Source organism: Prionailurus bengalensis, chromosome D2 (assembly GCF_016509475.1).
Source record: "Prionailurus bengalensis isolate Pbe53 chromosome D2, Fcat_Pben_1.1_paternal_pri, whole genome shotgun sequence".
NCBI lineage: Eukaryota > Metazoa > Chordata > Mammalia > Carnivora > Felidae > Prionailurus > Prionailurus bengalensis.
The window spans coordinates 67864579-67884574 of record NC_057351.1 but is presented as its reverse complement, the minus strand read 5'-3'; the positions used below and the strand labels follow the sequence as shown (position 1 = coordinate 67884574).

General features: G+C 38.9%; 2 protein-coding genes across 7 annotated transcripts in view; one reads left to right on the top strand and one right to left on the bottom strand.

Annotated features, from left to right (window-relative positions):
- SHOC2 (SHOC2 leucine rich repeat scaffold protein) overlaps positions 1-9929 on the bottom strand; it is a 110883-nt gene extending 100954 nt beyond the window's left edge. The window contains exon 1 of one of the 3 annotated variants that reach the window (XM_043597499.1): positions 9822-9929. The gene's annotated coding sequence lies outside the window, so the exon portion shown is untranslated. Of the gene's footprint in view, positions 1-9113; positions 9225-9821 lie in introns of those variants that run through there. The other 2 variants (XM_043597500.1, XM_043597498.1) reach the window with 2 other exon arrangements.
- Positions 9026-19780, top strand: BBIP1 (BBSome interacting protein 1). 4 transcript variants are annotated; one of them, XM_043597507.1, is made up of 3 exons: positions 9026-9049; positions 18648-18725; positions 19399-19780. In XM_043597507.1, exons 2-3 carry the CDS (start codon positions 18680-18682, stop codon positions 19563-19565), a joined length of 213 nt encoding a protein of 70 aa, XP_043453442.1. In that variant the 5' UTR covers positions 9026-9049; positions 18648-18679; the 3' UTR covers positions 19566-19780. The 4 variants fall into 4 exon arrangements, with proteins under 4 accessions (XP_043453442.1, XP_043453440.1, XP_043453443.1 ...); XM_043597505.1 differs by lacking the exon at positions 9026-9049 and adding an exon at positions 9521-9719; XM_043597508.1 differs by lacking the exon at positions 9026-9049 and adding an exon at positions 9866-9968.
- The last annotated feature ends 216 nt before the right edge of the window (positions 19781-19996 follow it).

The window sequence follows — 19996 nt, the reverse complement described above, 5'->3', positions numbered from 1 at the left end:
AAGAATCTGAACATAATAAAGTATAGCAAAACTTCAATTTTATTATTTTCAACTTTCTTCTTTTTTTTTAAATATTTTTTTCAACGTTTTTTATTTTTATTTTGGGGACAGAGAGAGACAGAGCATGAACGGGGGAGGGGCAGAGAGAGAGGGAGACACAGAATCGGAAACAGGCTCCAGGCTCTGAGCCATCAGCCCAGAGCCCGACGCGGGGCTCGAACTCACAGACCGCGAGATCGTGACCTGGCTGAAGTCGGACGCTTAACCGACTGCGCCACCCAGGCGCCCCTTTTCAACTTTCTTTGATGAAACAGAAATCTTCAAGATCTTGCCACAGGATCATGATTATCAATTATTACACACACACACACACACACACACACACACACACAAATACACACACGCGCGAGAATGTCAGATAAAATGGAGTTTCAGTAGAGAGAAGCGAGTAAGTTCATTATATTTTTGTATATAATTAGTTATGCATTAAGGCATTACTGACAGAGCTAACTCTGCAAGAATTACATAGGTGACTTTAAAAGAAACTTATTCTTTCCTTTTCTGTATCATAAAAATCTTTAAAACTGAAACATTTTAACTCTAATATACACCTGCATATTACAATTCCTGCTGATCAACTCAGTCCCTTTAACAAAATAAGATGGCAAAGAAATGTTATACCAAACGCCTTTAGGACCATATTTTCCTGAACAATGAATAAGAACTAGTAGATTTCATTCTTTACAGGCAGGTGCTAATCGGTTTCAGTGTCTGGTTCTCACAGGCTGACATAATGCCGCAATGTTTCCGCTGCACAACATTCTGGGGGAAATGTTTAGGATTATTTCCACTGAAATTTTTAAGTCCTGTACACAAGCATCATGGAAATGTTTAAATCAGAGCTATCAAACCTAAATAAAAATTTTAATTCAACTTTTGTTTTAAAAATAGTGACCCCATTTTTTAAAAAGTCATTTTTCTCCAGCCTGAAAACAATTCTTGCTTTTCCTGCCTTTTTTGCAGCATAAAACATCACCACCTGATGTATGTCATTCAATCACTAATTAGCACTATATTTGATCATCGTTAGCTCCTTAGTACTCAACAAAAAACCTGACAGCCTCACATGTTTTGGAGACTTCAATACAATTTGTTCTTGTCCCAAATACTCATGTTCTGTGTGTACTACTATAAGCCATTATATAACAGGGGGTGGGGAAAATTAAAAAATACTGCAGCACTACAAGCCATTTAGCATGCTGAGTTCTCACAGTTGCTTAGTGGGTGTTCTGAAACTAGGCCATATTTCTAGTATTAAGAATTTCAAATCACTACTTCCAGATACAGAAATAAATGTCTTCAAGATTAAATCATAAACCTTACTATTTTCAGCTGCCTAGTATATAAGTATCCTATTTCTATGAGTTTAAAATGGTAATTAACACATGGTAGATAAACCAACATTTGTTTTAGTAACAAGAAATAACTAGCTTTTCTACCTATCCTTATAAAGTCCTAGAATGCAACAGATTACAATATTAAGATAAAGTGCAGTATATCTGAACAAGAACTAAAGCCCTTAGGTGAAATTTTGAATACTTTATCCCAGAAGATATATAAAATAAAACTGAATTAAATACAATCTATTTCAGGTCACCCAATCTGTTAGATTCCACATACTTCTAGCAAAGAAATAATTATAACCCCCAACCTAATTTTTCCAGTCCAGGTTGCCAAGAAACACAATACATAAATAGATAGATAGATAGATAGATAGAGCTTACTCTCTTTAACAAAAGTTGCAGAAATATTTATGTCATTTTGTCACACCACTGCAAAGGTAGGTTTTTATTCAAAACTAATTAACAAAACATGTTACCCAATTTTACATATTTCATAGCTAAGCTAACAAAGAAACATGGTCAGCATAAAAACTACATCTACAAATTGTAAGGCAATACTATACTGCAGTGATTCAGTATTTTCAGATAATTATTTGTTTCAACTTATTATTCAGTACTTATGGTGCCTACTATGTTTTCCCCTCATTAAGCAAATATTTCCAACAAAAGCTTGACACTGAAATTTTTAATTACATCATTTTAGATATAAAACTTTTCCCAAATACAACACATGGTCCTGTGTAATTTTTTTTTTTTTTTTTCATTTTGAGAGAGAGAGCACAAGCAAGGGAGGGACAGAGAAAGAGGGAGAGAGAATGGCTCCACACTGTCAATGAAGAGCCCAATGTGGCGCTTGAACCCGCAAACCATGAGATTACGACCTGAGCCGAAATCAAGAGTCAGATGCTTAACTGACTGAGCCACCCAGGCGCCCCTGTCCTGTGTTTTAACAAAATTTACTAACAGCAATTAATTTCTTCTTCTATCAGCTATACTGTTCCACATATAAAACAAATGGGGTCTTGAAAGATCTAAATATGTTTATCACAAGATGAAGTTGCCTTAAACTGTTATATAAAAAAAATTGTCTTGTATCTGATTTTTAAGTGTTTTCCCCTCTGCTCTTATTTTCAACTCTTATGGCCTCTAGGAGATATCCCAGTCCTATTTACATTTGGTTACTAAACTTTCTTAATTGTACATTGAGTAAAAAAGCCTTCAATTAAGGCCTGAGGAAATCTAAGAGCAGAAAATATGTTAAAGAACAGAAGACTATGACATCTCTTTGTCCTTTTTAGTGGTCTGTTTTGGGGCTCAATACTTAGTTTCAGTAATTTTTTTTTTATTAGGAGCCTACAAAGTTATACACTGTACATATACTACAGAAATGGTAGTAAAGAAGCCAGACATACCTGATGCTATCATGAAACTTACAGTCTGCAAAAAAGACAGATATTACACACATCATCACAAAATGTTAAAAGAAAAAAAGAGGAAGTGCAGGTGTTAAGGGACCCTAGAACAGCAGAACCTAAGGATCAAAGAAGACCTCCCAAACGACATGATATTGAGGCCAGAAGGGGGATTAGGTTCACCAGATAAAGAATGTTTGGGGTTGTATCCAAGGAGATGATACCAGAAAGTTTTAGTTTCCTAATAAATAACCTTGAGATAAATGTGAGGATATAAAATTTATAATGTAATTGCTAAAATGTGAAAATTTTACAAAGGAATTTCTCAAGTTTGAATAATGAAAATAACTGGAGGGGTTCCTGGGTGGCTCAGTTGGGTTAAGCATCTGACTTCGGCTCAGGTCAAGATCTCAAGGTTTGTGAGTTCAAGTTCCAGATCAGGCTCTCCAGTGACAGCATGGAGCCTGCTTCAGATTCTGTCTCTCTCTCTGCTCTCCATTCCCACAAACTCATGCTCTCTGTCTCTCTTAAAAATAAATAAGACAAGGGGCGCCTGGGTGGCGCAGTCGGTTAAGCGTCCGACTTCAACCAGGTCACGATCTCGCGGTCCGTGAGTTCGAGCCCCGCGTCAGGCTCTGGGCTGATGGCTCAGAGCCTGGAGCCTGTTTCTGATTCTGTGTCTCCCTCTCTCTCTGCCCCGCCCCCGTTCATGCTCTGTCTCTCTCTGTCCCAAAAATAAATAAACGTTGAAAATAAATAAATAAATAAATAAATAAATAAATAAATAAATAAGACAAAACAAAAAAAACACAAGTGGAAGGATCAAAAGCAACAACAAAAAACAGTATGAGAATGTTTTAAAATGAGAAACTATGGCACTCTGGAGGGAACAGAGTTTGGAACGGCAAAAAAAAAAAAAAAAAAAAAAAAAAAGCCCTCAAAGGAGTATTAAATCATACTATAGGAAAAATTGTTAATATTCAAGTTCAGAGAATTTTTAATTCAAATAAGCCATACAAAGACTTCTACCAGGACATAACTGCTGATTATACAGTCTGACTTACCTAAAGGAAAGAGTGGCACTTTGAAATAAGTATGGAAGAAAATGACTTTTAATGTTTTCAGAAGAGTCAATTTAATTTTTTTAAGTTTATTTACTTTTGTAATCTCTGTACCCAACGTGGGGCTCGAACTCACAACCCTGAGATCAAAACTCATATGCTCTTCCAACTGAGCCAGCCAGGCTCCCCCAGAAGAATAACTTTAAATGCACAGTAGAAACTTACCATGAGTTCTAAGAAGGCTCATAAATATTACTTTTAACATGATGCATAAATGCTGAGAAAAGATACTTAAATGTGATTCTGAAACACAACTATTCAAGTTCTAAACCTGGGAGATTATTCCACATCAGGCTGATATGTTCTTCCTGTATTTAATTAAAATATTAATGAAAAGTACTTCGTTAAAAGTTTTAAATCATAATTTGAAGCAGATCCCTAACATTCATGCAGATCCACAGTCCAAGGCCCAAACTAAATTAGGAACACAAGAAATAACAATCTCTAAAAGTACAGGCTTTAATGAATGCCTACTCGATCACCTAAAATACTAGGTCTTACATAGAATCCAAATTGCTATTCACCTGCAATTCTCCAAATGGACCTTACCATGTCTAACATCTACGCTTTTCTATCCACTACCTATCCTACTTAGCCCTCAAGAGTTAAGTTCAAGTCCTATCTTCCAGCAAGCATTGCTGGTTACACATGCATTCTGTGCCTTAACTCAGCTCAGTTCTCCAGCATATACCGCTATCAAAGCACTTGTCACATTGTAAAGCAATTAACTACTGGCTTGTACAGTTCATACAACAAACTGTGAACTTACTAAAAGCAGGAAACATAGTATATTTAACTATGTATCCTCAGAGTCTGGGACATACATGGCACTCATTAGAAAGTCTATGACATTATGAATATTAAGCTCATAGTAAGAAATATTTATAGAACAAAATTTTAAAGTTAAAGACTATTTACAAAACTGTGAAAGTCCCTGAAAGCAGGAAGGAGTGTTATACAACACAAAACCTGAAACTCAGAAAGTGCAAATTTAACTGATAATATCTAGAATTTGGAGTTAATTTCATCAGTGTCAAAACAGGTAGTTTCCACTTTACCTCCAAAATATTTGAAAAACCAAAAGAAAAAAAGATTTATCTTTGTAAGTTGTGAAATTAATTAATTAAAATTGTAGGATTTACAAAGAGTATTTGAAGGCAAATAAAGTGCTTAAACTGTGAGCGCTCACCATGCTATAAACATTAGAAGACAGGCCAAAATACTTCATAAAAAGTCTTTCAGGTTCACTTCACATAGGGACCAATTATACTCACTTTTGAGGTCTCCTTTAATGTTTTAACTTCAAGCAGTATGTTCATTCTTTCCGATAAAAGAACCCTTACCTTTTACAGCATGAACTACTTTTTGCAATCAGTTCTGATCTTTAAAGAAGAGGAATGAGATTTATCATGTGAAATCTAATTAGTTCTTTTAAATCTTGATAATGGAAACTTCATACTTTCGGAGAAAGCACATGTTACCAACATTTCAAAAGCTAAAGAGCTCTTTGTAATTAGAATATTCTTTTCATGTGTTAGAACTTTGATTTGCAGAATTAAAGATCCTGTACTAAAAAAGTTGGGAACCAGGGGAAAATACCAAAGAATGAAAGTTTGTTTACCTCAAAAATAATGCAATTACATATTTCAGAACATAAATCAGCTTTTCCCACTTATGTGTGTTCCTTTCAACCTGCACTGACTGTAATTACATTTCAGAACACTCTATAAAAAGTTCAAGCATTCCATAGGTCACCTTGTGACTTAGAAATTTTTCAGATTTTAAAAGTCCATGTAAACAAGAGAGCTACAAAATTACAAAATTTTAACTGTTATATTATCGGAGAAAAAATGTTCAGAAAGATTTATATGGCATCACTTTGACGTGGTATAACAAGTAAATAAAACAAAATTCAGAAGACAGGGATAGCAATTTTTAATAATTTAGTCTATGAAAGATTTAGCTTTAAATTATAATATGCCAATGCATAATATATAATGCATGAAGTGTAAGTCAAACAATAAGCAAAAACAGAAACTAATTTAATATTTGCAGTACTAATTTCTCAAGCACCATGTGAAAATACTTAATGTATCCTTCTGCTAAATTACAGCTAATTTCTATCTAATTTATCTACAATAAAATATTTATCAATTTCCTATTAGTCTTATTAGGAAAAGTCAAAGTGTTTATTCTATATCTAAATTTCCTCTCCTGATACTTTATAAACTAATTCAAGAACACTTCCACCTAGGCCAAAATATAAACCTCAGAACTCACTGAAGGATTTGTAGGTCAACCTGTTTGGTGGTTTTACTGTGTTGTTTTGTTTTGTTTTGGTTTGGTTTTTGGTGGGGGGGGGGGGGGAGGAATAGCTGGTCTTGTTTTGGTTTTTTTGGTTATAAGCATAGATTTTATGTTTTCATACATGAATAGTACATAAATGATACATGAATATAGTAAACTGAATTCTAAAGATATATTCTTTCAACCTCCAAAAAATATTCATCATTTTATCTGAAAATACAGGTTCAGGTATATTTTACATCAAAACCATAACAGTTTATTTTTATATTTAAATATCTTACTAGAAAAAAAATCTATAAATTGTTTAAAGAACACAAATTTACAGAAATATTAAATTACACAACAAATATTGATAATCCAGCATATTTTCAAAACAAGTATGACTGGCTGTATAACAAAGAAATTCAATTTTATTTACCTTTCCCCACATGGGTAAGGCAAGTCAAAAAATGCACCAACAGAGGGGTGCCTGGTTGCCTCAGTCACAAAAGCATGATTCCTGATCCTGGGTTTGTGAGTTCAAGCCCCACGCTGGGTGTAAAGATTATTAAAAAAATAAACTTAAAAAAAATACATATATATATATATAGTATATATCAGAAGCTATTCAGGAGGCATCTTTGGGAGTATTCCACATAGAATTCCAATTTATATTTCTCTAAACATGGGACAAGCCCTGTCCCAAATCACTAAAGAAATAGTAAAACTTAAAAGGCATAATTCCAGCAAATATAACACAAGAATGTATAATTTTGGTGTTCCTTTTGAAAAGTGAAATGTTTCAAATCTCTGACACAAAGTTCACAAATTGTATGAGTCTGGCTACAATTATCACAACACAGCTCTAATCAACTTTCTGAATATCATTTTAAAACTTTTAAAAAACCCAGCTGCAAGCTATTAATGTATCTCTTAATATCACTCTTTAATCCATAACAATTTAAAACAAGAGAAAAACACTTGAAAACTGTATTAACAATGAGAGATCACTAAACAAATGCCAACCTACGATAAACGTAGTTGTTTCTTCAAAAACTAAAACACAAGATTACAGTAGTAATCTTAGAAATAGGCCAGATCCATCCCTCAAAACTAGCATTTCAAAAATAGTTTGTTAGCTTTATATATTTAAGCCATTTGAAAGTTACAAATCTTAAAGCCTTTATTTACTTGTCTAAGAGCTATTTTTCAAATGTATATTCATAATTAAATAACAAGTTTCGTAGTGTACCTTATGTCCAAATAAATACTTAAAAGATTTATCCTATTCAGCAGAAATGCCATAGGTAGGGAAGGGTCATATACATGTTATTCCTAAAAATTCTTGTCACTGTCACACAGAAAAACATCAACATTTGGTAAACTCAAAGTATAAATGTAAGCTTACTTAATGTTACAAATTGTACCCAAGAGCTAAGTTTCTTCAAATAATGTTAACAGTTATAAGGGCTATGGCATCGAAGGATGAGGGTAGAAATTAGTACACTAATAAACTGACGTCTTTAAATAAGACAATTTGTTAATGCTGCATTCAAATACAAAAATGCTTGGATACACAAGTATGCCCTAGGATTCTGACAAACAAGAAATTTTAGATCCAGGAATCGCGCCGAGTAGATACTAGAAGCTGACATTTATGAAGAAGTGTACAAAATTGCACAAGTGAAAGCTTAGAGAGAGACTGTTGGTAGTTATCATGATGGAAGCGAATACTATACAGTACACGTCTGCAACCCAATTTTGCTTCAGCATCCCCAGAGACTTAAACATTTCTTTGGGTAGGTTGCAAAACATCGCTTCCTCTTTTATTCTCATCACCCCCATTATGATACAAAGCAGCAACAGACAGAATCAAATCACCCACCAACTGTAAGTACTGAAAGCTTAAAAACTCACACAAAAGCATCTTTCCAACTCCCGAATCGGTATTCATTCCACCTGTTTGTAAATCCATACAAACACAATAACACAAAACCTCTACAGATTTAAAAAAGGGGGGAGGGGGCAATTAATGGTTTGAAGTCATTCTTCTACCTAGGCATGGGGCGGGGGAGGGGGAAGGTACAAAACAATGGATACTGAGGGGCTGGGGAAAAACCTTTTGGCCCAGAAGCCTTCGGCGTTAAGAGCGCGGGGGGGGGGGGGGGGGGGGGGTGGAGAAGAGAGGAGGAGATAAGAGTACTTTTCCTCTATCCCTAAAAGCTACGGCGGAAAGAGGTTGCCACCAGGCAAGTCCAACAGGGCGGTCTTGGATGCCTACAACTCGCCTCACCAGGCAACATACCCAAAGCCAACTCACCACTCTTCACCGAAAGAAGACGGGGAGAGAGTGGTGGGCTTTGAGTAGGGGGCGAGGAAATACCCCACCCCGCACCACCAGCGCTGCGCCAGGGCCCCCCACCAACGACTAACAGCCCCCGGACGCCCACGGGGCGCCCAAGCAGCCTGGGCCAGGTGCCCGGGGAGCACAGTGGAGCCGGGCCGTCCACCGGGCGCCCCCGGCCCCGCGCCCTCGCGCCGGCTCGCCCTCGCCCGGGCGCTGCCCCGGCCGCCCGCCACCACCGCAGGCCCAGCCCCGGCCGCTGTCAGAGCCGACCGGCTCGGTCTCGGCGCCCAGCTGCGGGGCCCCGCACAAGAGCCGGCTCCGAGGGCCCAGCCCTCCCTGCGACAGCACCCAGGAAAGCGGCGGCGGCCTCGGCGCCTCCCAGGGCCCCAGCCCCTCGGGCCTCGCCCCGGCCCCGCCGGCTCTAGCCCCTCAGGGCGCGCGGGGCCTCCCTCTACCGACAGCCACCGGACCGCCCGACGGGTAAGAAGGAAGGCAGGAAGAACCGACCGACAAACGCCCTCCCGCCTCAGCAGCCCCGGGTTACCGTCAGGAGCCCCAACTCCGCCATCCTCTTCGCTCGCCCTCCTTCCTCCTCCTCCTTAGAAGCGACGCTGCCCAACCGCCGCCCCCCGCCCGCCCCTCCCCCACTCGCCCCGCCCCGCCTGCCCCTCCACACACTCTCGCTCCTACCGCCCCGCCCCACCCCTCCGGCTCAGGCCCGTCACTCGCTGGGAGAAAAACAGGCGGGGCCAGGGCAATCGACACTACCCAATCACAGTGAGGCACTGGCGCCAACGACGCTGTCCAATCGGAGTGAGGCATTGGCGCCAGCTTCCCTCGCTCCGCCCTTTTCCTTTCCTCAGCTGCTCTAGGCCCTCTCTCCCGCCCACTGGGCGCCGCTGGCAAGCCGGGCCACAGAGTAAGCCTCCGGCTGGGTAGAGTGACAACTCGCAAACGGAAGTGACTGTTGACGCTAAGGCAGCCATAACTGCTAATGGCAAAGGGAGTTTCCTGGCCTCGCGTCTCCAGTGTGACGTAGTTTTCCCTTCGTCCAATCTCACCGTTGCCCTGGGCAACAATCGGGCGGTCTGGGAAGAGAGGCGTCTGTAAGTAGGCCCGAAAAAGGACTAAAGGTGACCAGTCATCCCAGGTTAGACAACTTAATTCATATTCGGAACCGCCTGCCCGGGTTGGGGGAGAGGAAGGAGCAGGTTTCCTGGCCCTTATTTTGCTGGGACCTCTAATCACTTACCTAGGTGGACAAAAGGTTAGGGTTCCGAAAATCCCTGTCCCGCCCGGAAGTTGCATTTGGCACTTCTGAATGGGGTCATGGCGGAAGGGTGGGAATAGCCCCCGGCACCCCAGGGAGTGCCCATTTCCACTGGAGCCGCCAAGTGAGGTGGGGATCCGATCTGCCCTGTCCCGTGAGGACGGCCCAAGTTAGACGGCCCAAGCTAGACGTCCCGCGGGAGACGGAGAGCCGAGGAGGTGAGGGGAGCTCACAGCCGCTTCCGCTGGAGGAAGGTTTTCTTTCCGGGCTGGCCTGACGGCGGCCCGCCCTACCTCCGCCCCTCTGAGGTTCCCTGTCGGGCGAGGCCGCTCCACCATCCTCTCTAACCCAGCTGCAGCCAGCTGGGCCCGGCGGGGGCTTAGGCTCGTGCTACGGGGCGGAGCCCCTCACTCCCGCCGCTGGAGCTCCTGACCGCGCCCCCTTAAATTCCTATTGAGTACTTCCATCCCGACCTTTGGAGGACGGAGAATTGTGGAGCTTGAGGAAAACGTTTTCCATTGCCGGCTAGAAAGGAAAAAAGGTGGTCCTCCACCACAGCGGCCACACTTATTTTCCCACCTCTTGTCTTCACATTTTGAATTTTCTTCCTTTCCTTTGTTTCTCCTCTTTTGTGGGTTTATAAGCATTAACTGCGGTTCTGGGTAGAGGTATACCGTCCTAATCCTCCATGTCTGCATTTTATTAAACAACTTACTGCTTGTGAATATTCTTAAAAATACCGTAATACTTTTACATGGTTCTTTCCAAAAGTTGTCACATCTTAACTCGTGTAGTTCCTTCTGTAGGCTTAAGTCAAGAACTGTCAGTCAGATTGGTAATGCTGGGCTGGATGCCTAAAGTTGCGGGGGGGGGGGGGGGCGGGGGGAAAAGACCAGGAGAACTTTCTCAACAAGGGTGCAGACCCACCTTCGTTATTTAATCTCTTTCTACTACCTTACTACTCACGCTTTAACCAAAATGAACTACTCTGGTTTCTTCCAAGGTTAATCATTGAAGCACTAACCTTTTGTGACTGTATATTAATGTCCTAGTTACCCTTGGAGATGTTTCCAGATTCTCTCCAACAGGAAGCAACTTCCTCTGCGCTTACCTAGCACTTTCTGTACTTCTTTTAGGACAATCTCTATTTTATATAACAGCTGCTTACGTTCTTAGCTTTACTGCTGTGTTTATGTCTAAAATGGTTTTTATCAGATTCATCTGCCTATCATATTATCCTGCACATGATATTATTTTGGTAAGTACTTCCTAAAAGATTGAATATTTTTGGTGTCCTGGGGACCTAAGACACTGCCAGCTTTAGTTTATCAAATTCAGTGTGGTTCCTGTTACTCAACCTTTTCCTAGTCTTCCCCTCTGAATTCCTTCCAACATGATTTCTTCCCTCGAAAAACAGAAATCATACATTAAAAAGTTGAAGGAAATACAATAAATATTCATATACCCTTTACCTAGATCCAACAGTTGTTAAATTCTGCTATATTTATTTCATTCCTTCTCACACTTTTTTCATTGTTGTTGAACTATTTGGAAATAGGTTACCGACCTATTGTTAAGCAGGCACCTCTAAAATTTCCAAAATGTATTTCCCTAAGGATTATAAAGTTCTGCAAAACACAGTATCATTATCACAACAAAGGAAATTGTTCTGTAATATTTAAAATCTAGTCTGTATGTACATTCTCCCATTTGACCTAAGAATATTTTGTATATCTCTACCCCTGCTCCAACAAAATTCAGAATCCAGTCAAGGTTTATGTATTGTGCTTGGGTATTGTAACTTTTAGCCTTAATTGAGAACAACTCCCCTATCTTTTTTTCTCCTGTGATGTTGGCATTTTATTTATCTATTTTTTTTAACGTTTATTCACCTTTGAGACAGAGACAGAGCGTGAATAGGGGAGGAGCAGAGAGAGAGGGAGACACAGAATGTGAAACAGGCTCAGGCTCTGAGCTGTCAGCACAGAGCCCAACGTGGGGCTCCAACTCACGGACCGTGAGATCATGCCCTGAGCCAAAGTCGGACGCTTAACCAACTGAGCCACCCAGGCGCCCCAACGTTGGCATTTTAAAGAGTCCAGAGCAGAGGTCTTCTTGAATGTCTCCTTTTTTCTTATTTCTTGTAAATCAGAAACTGATCTAGAGGCTTGATTAGATTCCATTTAACATTTTTTCCCCAGAATACTTCACAGTATTCATACTCGTCCAATCATGATTAATGATTAAGTCTTCTCAAATGTGACTACATCTACCAGTGGCATGAGTGGCTAGTTAAATGCATCCCACTTCTCTGCACACTCACCCTGCTATGCTGTCCTACAAAGAAGAAATTAGCATTCAATCCTCCTGTCTGTAGAGAGGAAGTGCTAGTGTCCTCGGCTGTCGACCTTTAGTAAAGTATTGCTGCTACTTTGCCTACACTTGTAGCTGATGCAACATAATCTGCAACAGTGTACTGATGTCAGCATAGTTTCATGAGTTTCAACTCCTGGCACCCTGAGGACTGTTGATGAAAGATGTGTGGGCCCTGCAATTGAAATACAGATGAATCTTGATGTTATCAAAGCAGATACCAAGGCAACTGCTGGCCATCTGGTATTTTGTGTGAGTGGGATGTGTCATTTTCTATTAACTTAATAGTAGTGTCTGCTAGTGAAGTATACCATCATCCACGTTCATCCAAGAAGAACAGTTCCTGTTCTTAGGCCTAGGCACATTTCAGAAGCTAAACACCGCACATTTTATTCACATGAGTCTAAATTAATTAGCCAAATTGAACATGTTGCAACATTTTCCTACCAGCAGATGCCAGATAGCAAACACAGTAGAACTATTATAGTTTCCAAATACGTGACATATGATGTTATTTGGCATCTCCAGATGAACATTATCAATCCAAACTAAGCACTCTGCTAGTATGTGGGCAGCCCTCGAGTGAGAATGAGCATTACTACTTTGTGTCTGCTAAAAAGAAAACACTTCTTTTGGGGCTCCCTCTTTCACCTTCATGTTAGTTTACATTCAGAAATCTAATATGCATTTGAAAATTCATCTGTTAGTCGATCATAAGTCTTGAATAAAACAAATAAGATCTTTCATATTTTTCCTGCAATTCCTGCCACTCCATCCACAACCTGTACTAGGCAGATTGAATTTACTTAAAAAGATCTAAACTAATAAAGATTCACCAAACAATATCCTCTGTTGTCCTTTACAGAAACAAATTGCTTCTGGTACCTCCCTCAGTTCTCTAAGATTATATCTTGTTTCTTAATACCTATTAATGGTAAAATAGGACAATTTGGAATATAATGTGTAATAGTGGTTCTTGTGTATTCTATTGAAGTTGTGACATCGAGTGCCTATAGCAATAAGGATGGTAAGGGAAAGGGAACAATAGGCAGAAGTGGGGGACTAGACAAGTCTCCACATTCATCTGGGACATTACTTTCCAGCCCTAGCCAAATTTTGCCATGTGGGAAGTGTTGCCAGATTTGCCAAGAGGAGCTGAAATTTGGACTTTATGTGAAGATCTTGTGATTTTTAAACATAGTTTCAAATACTTTTTAAATATTTAGCAAGCCAGCAAAACATTTAACCAGATAGGACCAAGGGCCACCAGTTGGTGACCTATGTTTCTTATATGAAAACAGGATTGGCAGTTAGGCCAGAATCTGAAAATACTTTAGAAATGTTTTTCTAAACATATTTCAGGTACATTTATTTTCTTAGGTTAGGCAACTTCCATTTGTCACTTCCATCAAAAATTGAAGATAGAGTCTTATGTACACCGGGCTTCTATTCCCTATAATTTTAAAGGTTTTTACTCTTTGCCACCAACTTAAAAACTTGCCCACATTTGCTCAACCTTGAATTATATTATGAAATAGATTTGCTTTATCGTATTTTTTATTATGTTTTAATGTTTATTTCAACAAGAAAATGAGTGGGGGACGGGAGAGAGAGAGAGAGAGAGAGAGAGAGAGAGAATATCTTAAGCAGGCTCCACACTCAGCATGGAGCCTGACGTGGGGCTCAGTCTCACAACTGTGAGACTGTGACCCAAGCCAAAATCAAGGGTCGGACGCTTAACCAACTGAGCCACCCAGGCACCCCCAAAAGGTTCTTATCCACTGTAGCTCCTTCATTTAGCTGTGACTGGCATTATAGACATTGGTATGTTTGTTGAAAGGAAAAATGTGTTTGGATAGGAACATATGATCCCAAATTCCTCTTTTGTTACATTTGTTTTTCATTCTGAAAGAGTAAATTCCCTTGTCCCGAAAAGAGCATCCTTTCTACTCCAGTCTTCACTGTCCAGTGTTTACTTTTAAAGCTCTGTCCTTATTAATAGATATACAGCCATTAACTTTATTTTTTATCTTCAGTAATTATTTTGTCCATGTATAACTTATTTTGATCAATTTTTCACTAATAATGGTAATAACTCAATCCAGAATATTTTAGTTTTTCATTTGTAGACATTTTTGTAGAGAAATATGGTAGGATAATCAATCATTAAAATATGGTTAAGCATGAAAATATATTACAGTAAAATTAAGTGGAATGGTAATAGAGGTCTAGGGAGAAAAAAGATGTAAACTTTCTGACTTAAAAGTAAGTTCTTCATTCTTTTTACTAATGGAGGATAATAGCTGTCAAGTTTTTATGATATTGAGATTACGTTGGATGTATTTTTAAAAGACTGATATGGAGCACCTGGGTTGCTCAGTTGGTTAAGCATCCAACTCTTGGTTTCAGCTCAGGTCATGATGTCTTGATTTGTGAGTTTGAGCCCTGCTTGGGATTCTCTCTCCCCCACTCTGCCCCTTCCCCACGTTCTCTCTCTCTCTCTCTCTCTCTCTCTCTCTCTCTCTCTCAAAATAAATAAACTTCAAAAAATAAAACAAAAAAATAAAAGACTGATATAACAGTTATTTTTAAATATGCTGGAAATTATGTCTTTAGAACTATTTGAACTTAATAAATTTGTCAATTTAGAAACGTGTAAAGGGGTATTTAGTTTTTCTACCTAGTTTTTAAAAATCTGAGGGCACCTGGGTGGCTTAGTTAGCAAATCATCCAACTCTTGATTTCCACTCAGTCATGATCTCACGGTTGGTGAGTTCAAGCCCCTTGGTGGGCTCTGCCCTGATGGCGGAGTGCCTGCTAGGATTCTCTCTCTCTTCCTCTCTTCCCCTCCCGTCTGTGTGCTTTCTCTCTCTCTCTCTCTCTCTCTCTCTCTCTCTCAATATATAAACTATAAATGAATGAATGAGTAAATGGAATAAAAATCTCTGCATGTTAATGCAAGCATAAAATTTGAGGACCACTTACATATATTCTCTGGGTTCAGGACATTTTAGTGCTCTTGTCCAGTCCCATACACAGTTTAGTTCAAGTATCAAATTAACTCACCCCAGAAATTAACTTGTCCAAGTTGTAAAATTAACTTATATTATCAACACGTGTATGATTGATATAAAGTAGTAATCCTTCCTAGACTTAAGTGTCTTTCAACTCTGCCTACAGCTTTGTAAAGTATTTCATGACAGATTTGGTTTCCCTCCAAGTTCTTCTGCATTAATTTTAGGCATCCAGCTCAATGGCTACGACAGGTTTGCTTACTTTGTTATGACTTTGAAATGTACTATCCATCAAAACCATTATCTCTGGGACAAATTACAAACTAAAGAAACTACGGGGGGAAAGGAAGTAGATTATTTTCCAATTACCCAGACCAAGAGCTTCAAAAAATTATTGACATTCTATTCTCCAAGCATTAAAAGTTTGGGTTACATTAGTGTAAGAATTTTACTTCTGCAATTGAATGTGTTTTCTCTTAAAATATACCTTGACAAATGTATCATTTTAAAATCTGGCATAGTAGTCCATTGTATGGCTGTTACAGAATTTATTTAACCTTTGATATATTGCTGAATATTTAGATTCACCTATTGCTGAACATTTTGCTCTTCAATGCAGTGCTTTAATGAACATTCTTATTCTTATGTCTTTATACACCGGTGCATTATTTCTTTAGGGCCCATTCTAGAATGCTTGGGTCAAAGAAAATGTGCATATTTAGCTTCAGTAGATAATACAAAATATTAATAGATACTACAAAATATCTAAAAAATCTGTACCAAGAAACCCACCCACCAACAGAGAATGCCCATTTCTCTCTACCTTCTCTAACTCTGGATACTGTCAGCTTTAGATTATTTTTGCAATTTCAAAAGATCTAACACACACACCAAAGTGTCACATGATTTTCACTTGCTTCATGAATCCATGATCATTTTCCTACTTCAACTACAGTACCCACTTCAGCACTCCTACATCCCATTAAACTTTATTTTCTATAGCACTTACTACCTTATAGCATCCTATTATTTACTTACTCTAGAGTGTAAGGTCCAAAAGGTTTGAGGTTTTGTCTGTTTTGTTCACTAAAGAATAGTGCTTTGCACGTTATAGACACATATTTATTGAGTTGAATTACATGGCACTTGTATGATACATGTGAATTTCTGTCATAGCTGATATGTTTCTTCTTTGACCCATTTGTCCCTAGTGGTACACACATCTTACCTCATCATAATAAGAAAGTACCTTTAGAAGCAACCACAACTCCTTAGGGCACATTACACCAGACAAAACACCCATGTTTGGCCATTAGCAGGTGAAGGAAAGAAATGTTCCTTCCTACTGTGGACTCCCTGGGCAGTTGATTATCAAGACACTGTAGCCTTGCCAGTGAGGGTCATCCAACCACCACCTTGCTTATTTTAGCCCTTCCCTTCCTGTTTCTCTCCTGCCAGTGCCTGGGGGGGGGTGGGCGCCTAGAACAATAGCCAACCCTAGTAAAGCCAACACTCCACCCAGGCAAGTGACTGCCAGCACTGATATTCCCCACACCAGACCCAACCCACTCCCTACCAGGCTTTTGGCCCCACACCCTTTGCAGTAACAATGGCAGCTTAGTGAAACAGAACTAAGGTTTAGTAGAGCACCAAGTTTCATTGTTTTCCTCCAGCCAGATTTTGGATGTGAAAGAGGGACAGACTAGAGAGAGCAAAGGATTGTGATTGAGTTCTGAGTAGCTGAAGTTGCTACTCTATAAAACATTGAAGATTGTAAGTATTCATCCACTGTTTTGCTGATAAAAAAAAAAAATGGTGATACAAAAACTCTTGGCTACTGTTATTTCTTTTCACATTTATCAACATCTGTAACGTTTATCCTCCCTTTTGGCAGCATATCATGTCAGATTTGCAACAAATAAGGGCTTACTCAACATGTTCATTGTGATATTTTAGTGGAGAGGCTGTTTATTATAGCTTATAGTTCATATTCAGGCTAATCAGGGATCTGCAATGCTATTAGCTTTCAACATAACCAGGGGAAAAAAGGGAAATGATCACTAGATACGACAGCAGGCCTAACAAGAAAAGAATATGGCTGAAGAAGTTGTGCATTCTAAGGAAATTGCTATTGCATTTATCTGATTCCATTTAATGAGGAGTTGCTACTTCATTCCTGGTCCATTCCCTATTTCATCTTCACTCCCAAACAGAGCAGTGTAGGGGTTAAACTTTGATGACAAAGTTCTGGAAAAAGTATAGAGGTTCCTTAGGAACTTTAGATGTTCCAGAATGGGAATCTGAATGAGAAAGGAGAGGCTTGGATGGAATAGGAAGCTTTCTTTACAAATGTCAAAGTTAGTAGTAGAGTGGGAATAACAGACCAGAAGCAGCTTCACTTGATAACTAATTTGCAGTGGGCGGTAAAAGGCAGGCACGACGCCAGCATCACCACTTTATAAATAATAAATCTTTCTTCTGTGGTAATGTTGTGAAAGGCACATGGTAAGGTTGCATCAGTATGGTGAAATATCGCAAAATGGGTGGGTCTGTCTAGAGAAGCATCTGTGTTTGTAAAAGGATCATGCTACAAATTACAATCCGGAACACCTTGAATATACAGCATGGCAGTAATCTGGAATGTAACACTGGAAACAAATGCCATCAGCCAGAGATGGCATATATGCTGGTATGTTCTTAACAAAATACTCAAGATAAAGGTATTTGCTGGCACTTTAGCATGTTGTATCTCTGTATTAAAGGAAAGTAGTAAACTGAAAGCATACCTCACTTCTGTTCTTCAAGAGCCAGTTTCACCTGTTTGTGTTGCCTCCTTACAAACAGGACCGGTATAGCCAATAACTGTTCCTTAGGATGCTTTTTGTCATGATAGCAAAGGGATTAAAGTAGAAGCCAGCTGTTAGCTGTTGAGAAGTGGGAACGTTAGGAAATATTTACCTACTACCTCCTCTTTTTCCTAACTACCTGCCTTACCCAACTTCCCAAATGGTAACATTTTTTTTACCCCATCCACCTTCAGGGAGATGCTATCAGTGAACCAAATGGCTGCACAAAAATGCTTTTGGTTTTCCTCAGCTGGCCTCTATTAGGTAATTATGCCAAATAAATGAAGCCCTACCAATTTTTCACTACAAGGGAAAAAAACAGAACATGTAGCCTTCCAAATTAACACCTCCACTGATTAAAGAACATTGACACACTCCAGATCCTTACATTAACTCTCTCAATCTTGTTTCAATGAAAAGACTCCTAGGAAATTAATAGGAAAATTATGCAAGGGCAGGGTAGTTCATTTTCTGTAGGAATTGTGATTTTACTTCTTAAAGTATAATGGAAATATCTCAAGCAATATGCTTTGGAAATTCATTCTTGAATGTTAACAATTGATTTCTCATTGAAGGAAAAAACTTAGCTGTATCCAACAATTCAGATATGGCGGAAGTGAAGTCAATGTTCCGGGAAGTTCTTCCAAAACAAGGTATCTAAATTACAAATACTTAGGTCACAGAATATTACAGGTACCTAAAAAGTAGTAGGCACATAGGCTAAGTAGCTAAACATCTGTAACTATTTTGTGTCTTGTATGCCACATTTACCATCCACTCTTTTACAAGTATAAAGAACTCCTCCACTGCTCCCCCCCCCCCAGTAAAAGGATAACAAATGAACCTAGGAATCCTGTTATACTCAAATTTGCAAATTACAATATGAAATTTTCAATGAAAAAACTAGTACTGTAATTCACCATAATGTTAAATATGGTCTGGAAATGGGGAAAAAGAAACCTAAGTCAAGCAATCATTAAGAAAAGCTGACAGTTTAACATTCAGTAGTTAATATAGTAAAAGAATGGTATTAACATATTAAGCATTTTTATGCACTATGTATTTCTCCTGAATCTTTTTGCACATTAAACATTTGACACAAAATGAGTCTTGTGTCTCATAGGTAGCTTGGAATTTTAGGTACCAAGTTCAAAAAGGCGTCCTTGTGAACTCCCTAGTATTAAATGTTGATATATTTGAAGTAACTGTGAAAACAAAAGATTTTCATTGATAGTGGATTAAGTCTTTAGACTTTCATTCTAGCTGCAAATCCAAACTACCAATCAACTGGGTCATCTCACTCAAATTGTTTCTTTTTAAACTTAGGGCAGCTGTCTGTGGAAGATATAACCACAATGGTGCTGTGTAAACCCAAACTTTTACCCTTAAAATCTCTGACTCTGGAAAAATTGGAGAAAATGCAGCAAGCAGCCCAGGATACAATTCGCCAACAAGAAATGGCAGAAAAGGAACAACAGCAAATAACTCACTGAATGATAACTTAGCACTTCTACAGAATATCCTACCTTAGTATTAACAATAGCTAGAAAATAATTTGCACCTGTATGCTGAGAACAGTGTGTGTTAATAAAACTGATAGTGCTTATAAATAATATAAAAATACCCAAGACTAATGAAACTTGTATTGTGAATTTAGACACTGTGGTTTGTATTGAACATAAGCAATTAAAAAAACTTTGAACCCAAATTTTATGGTTTTTTTTTTTTTTTTACCCAAGTTTTTAGAACTGTAAATTATTGTTCACCATTCCTATCAGTCTTACGGGTAAAATTCTTAGGCACAAGTGACTAAATGCAACTCTTATGTTCACAAAATCTTTACATGTTTATTAAAAACTGAATTTGACGATACATTCTAATCTTGTACAAAGCGTTTTGGGGCTTTTACATTACCTAACTTTAA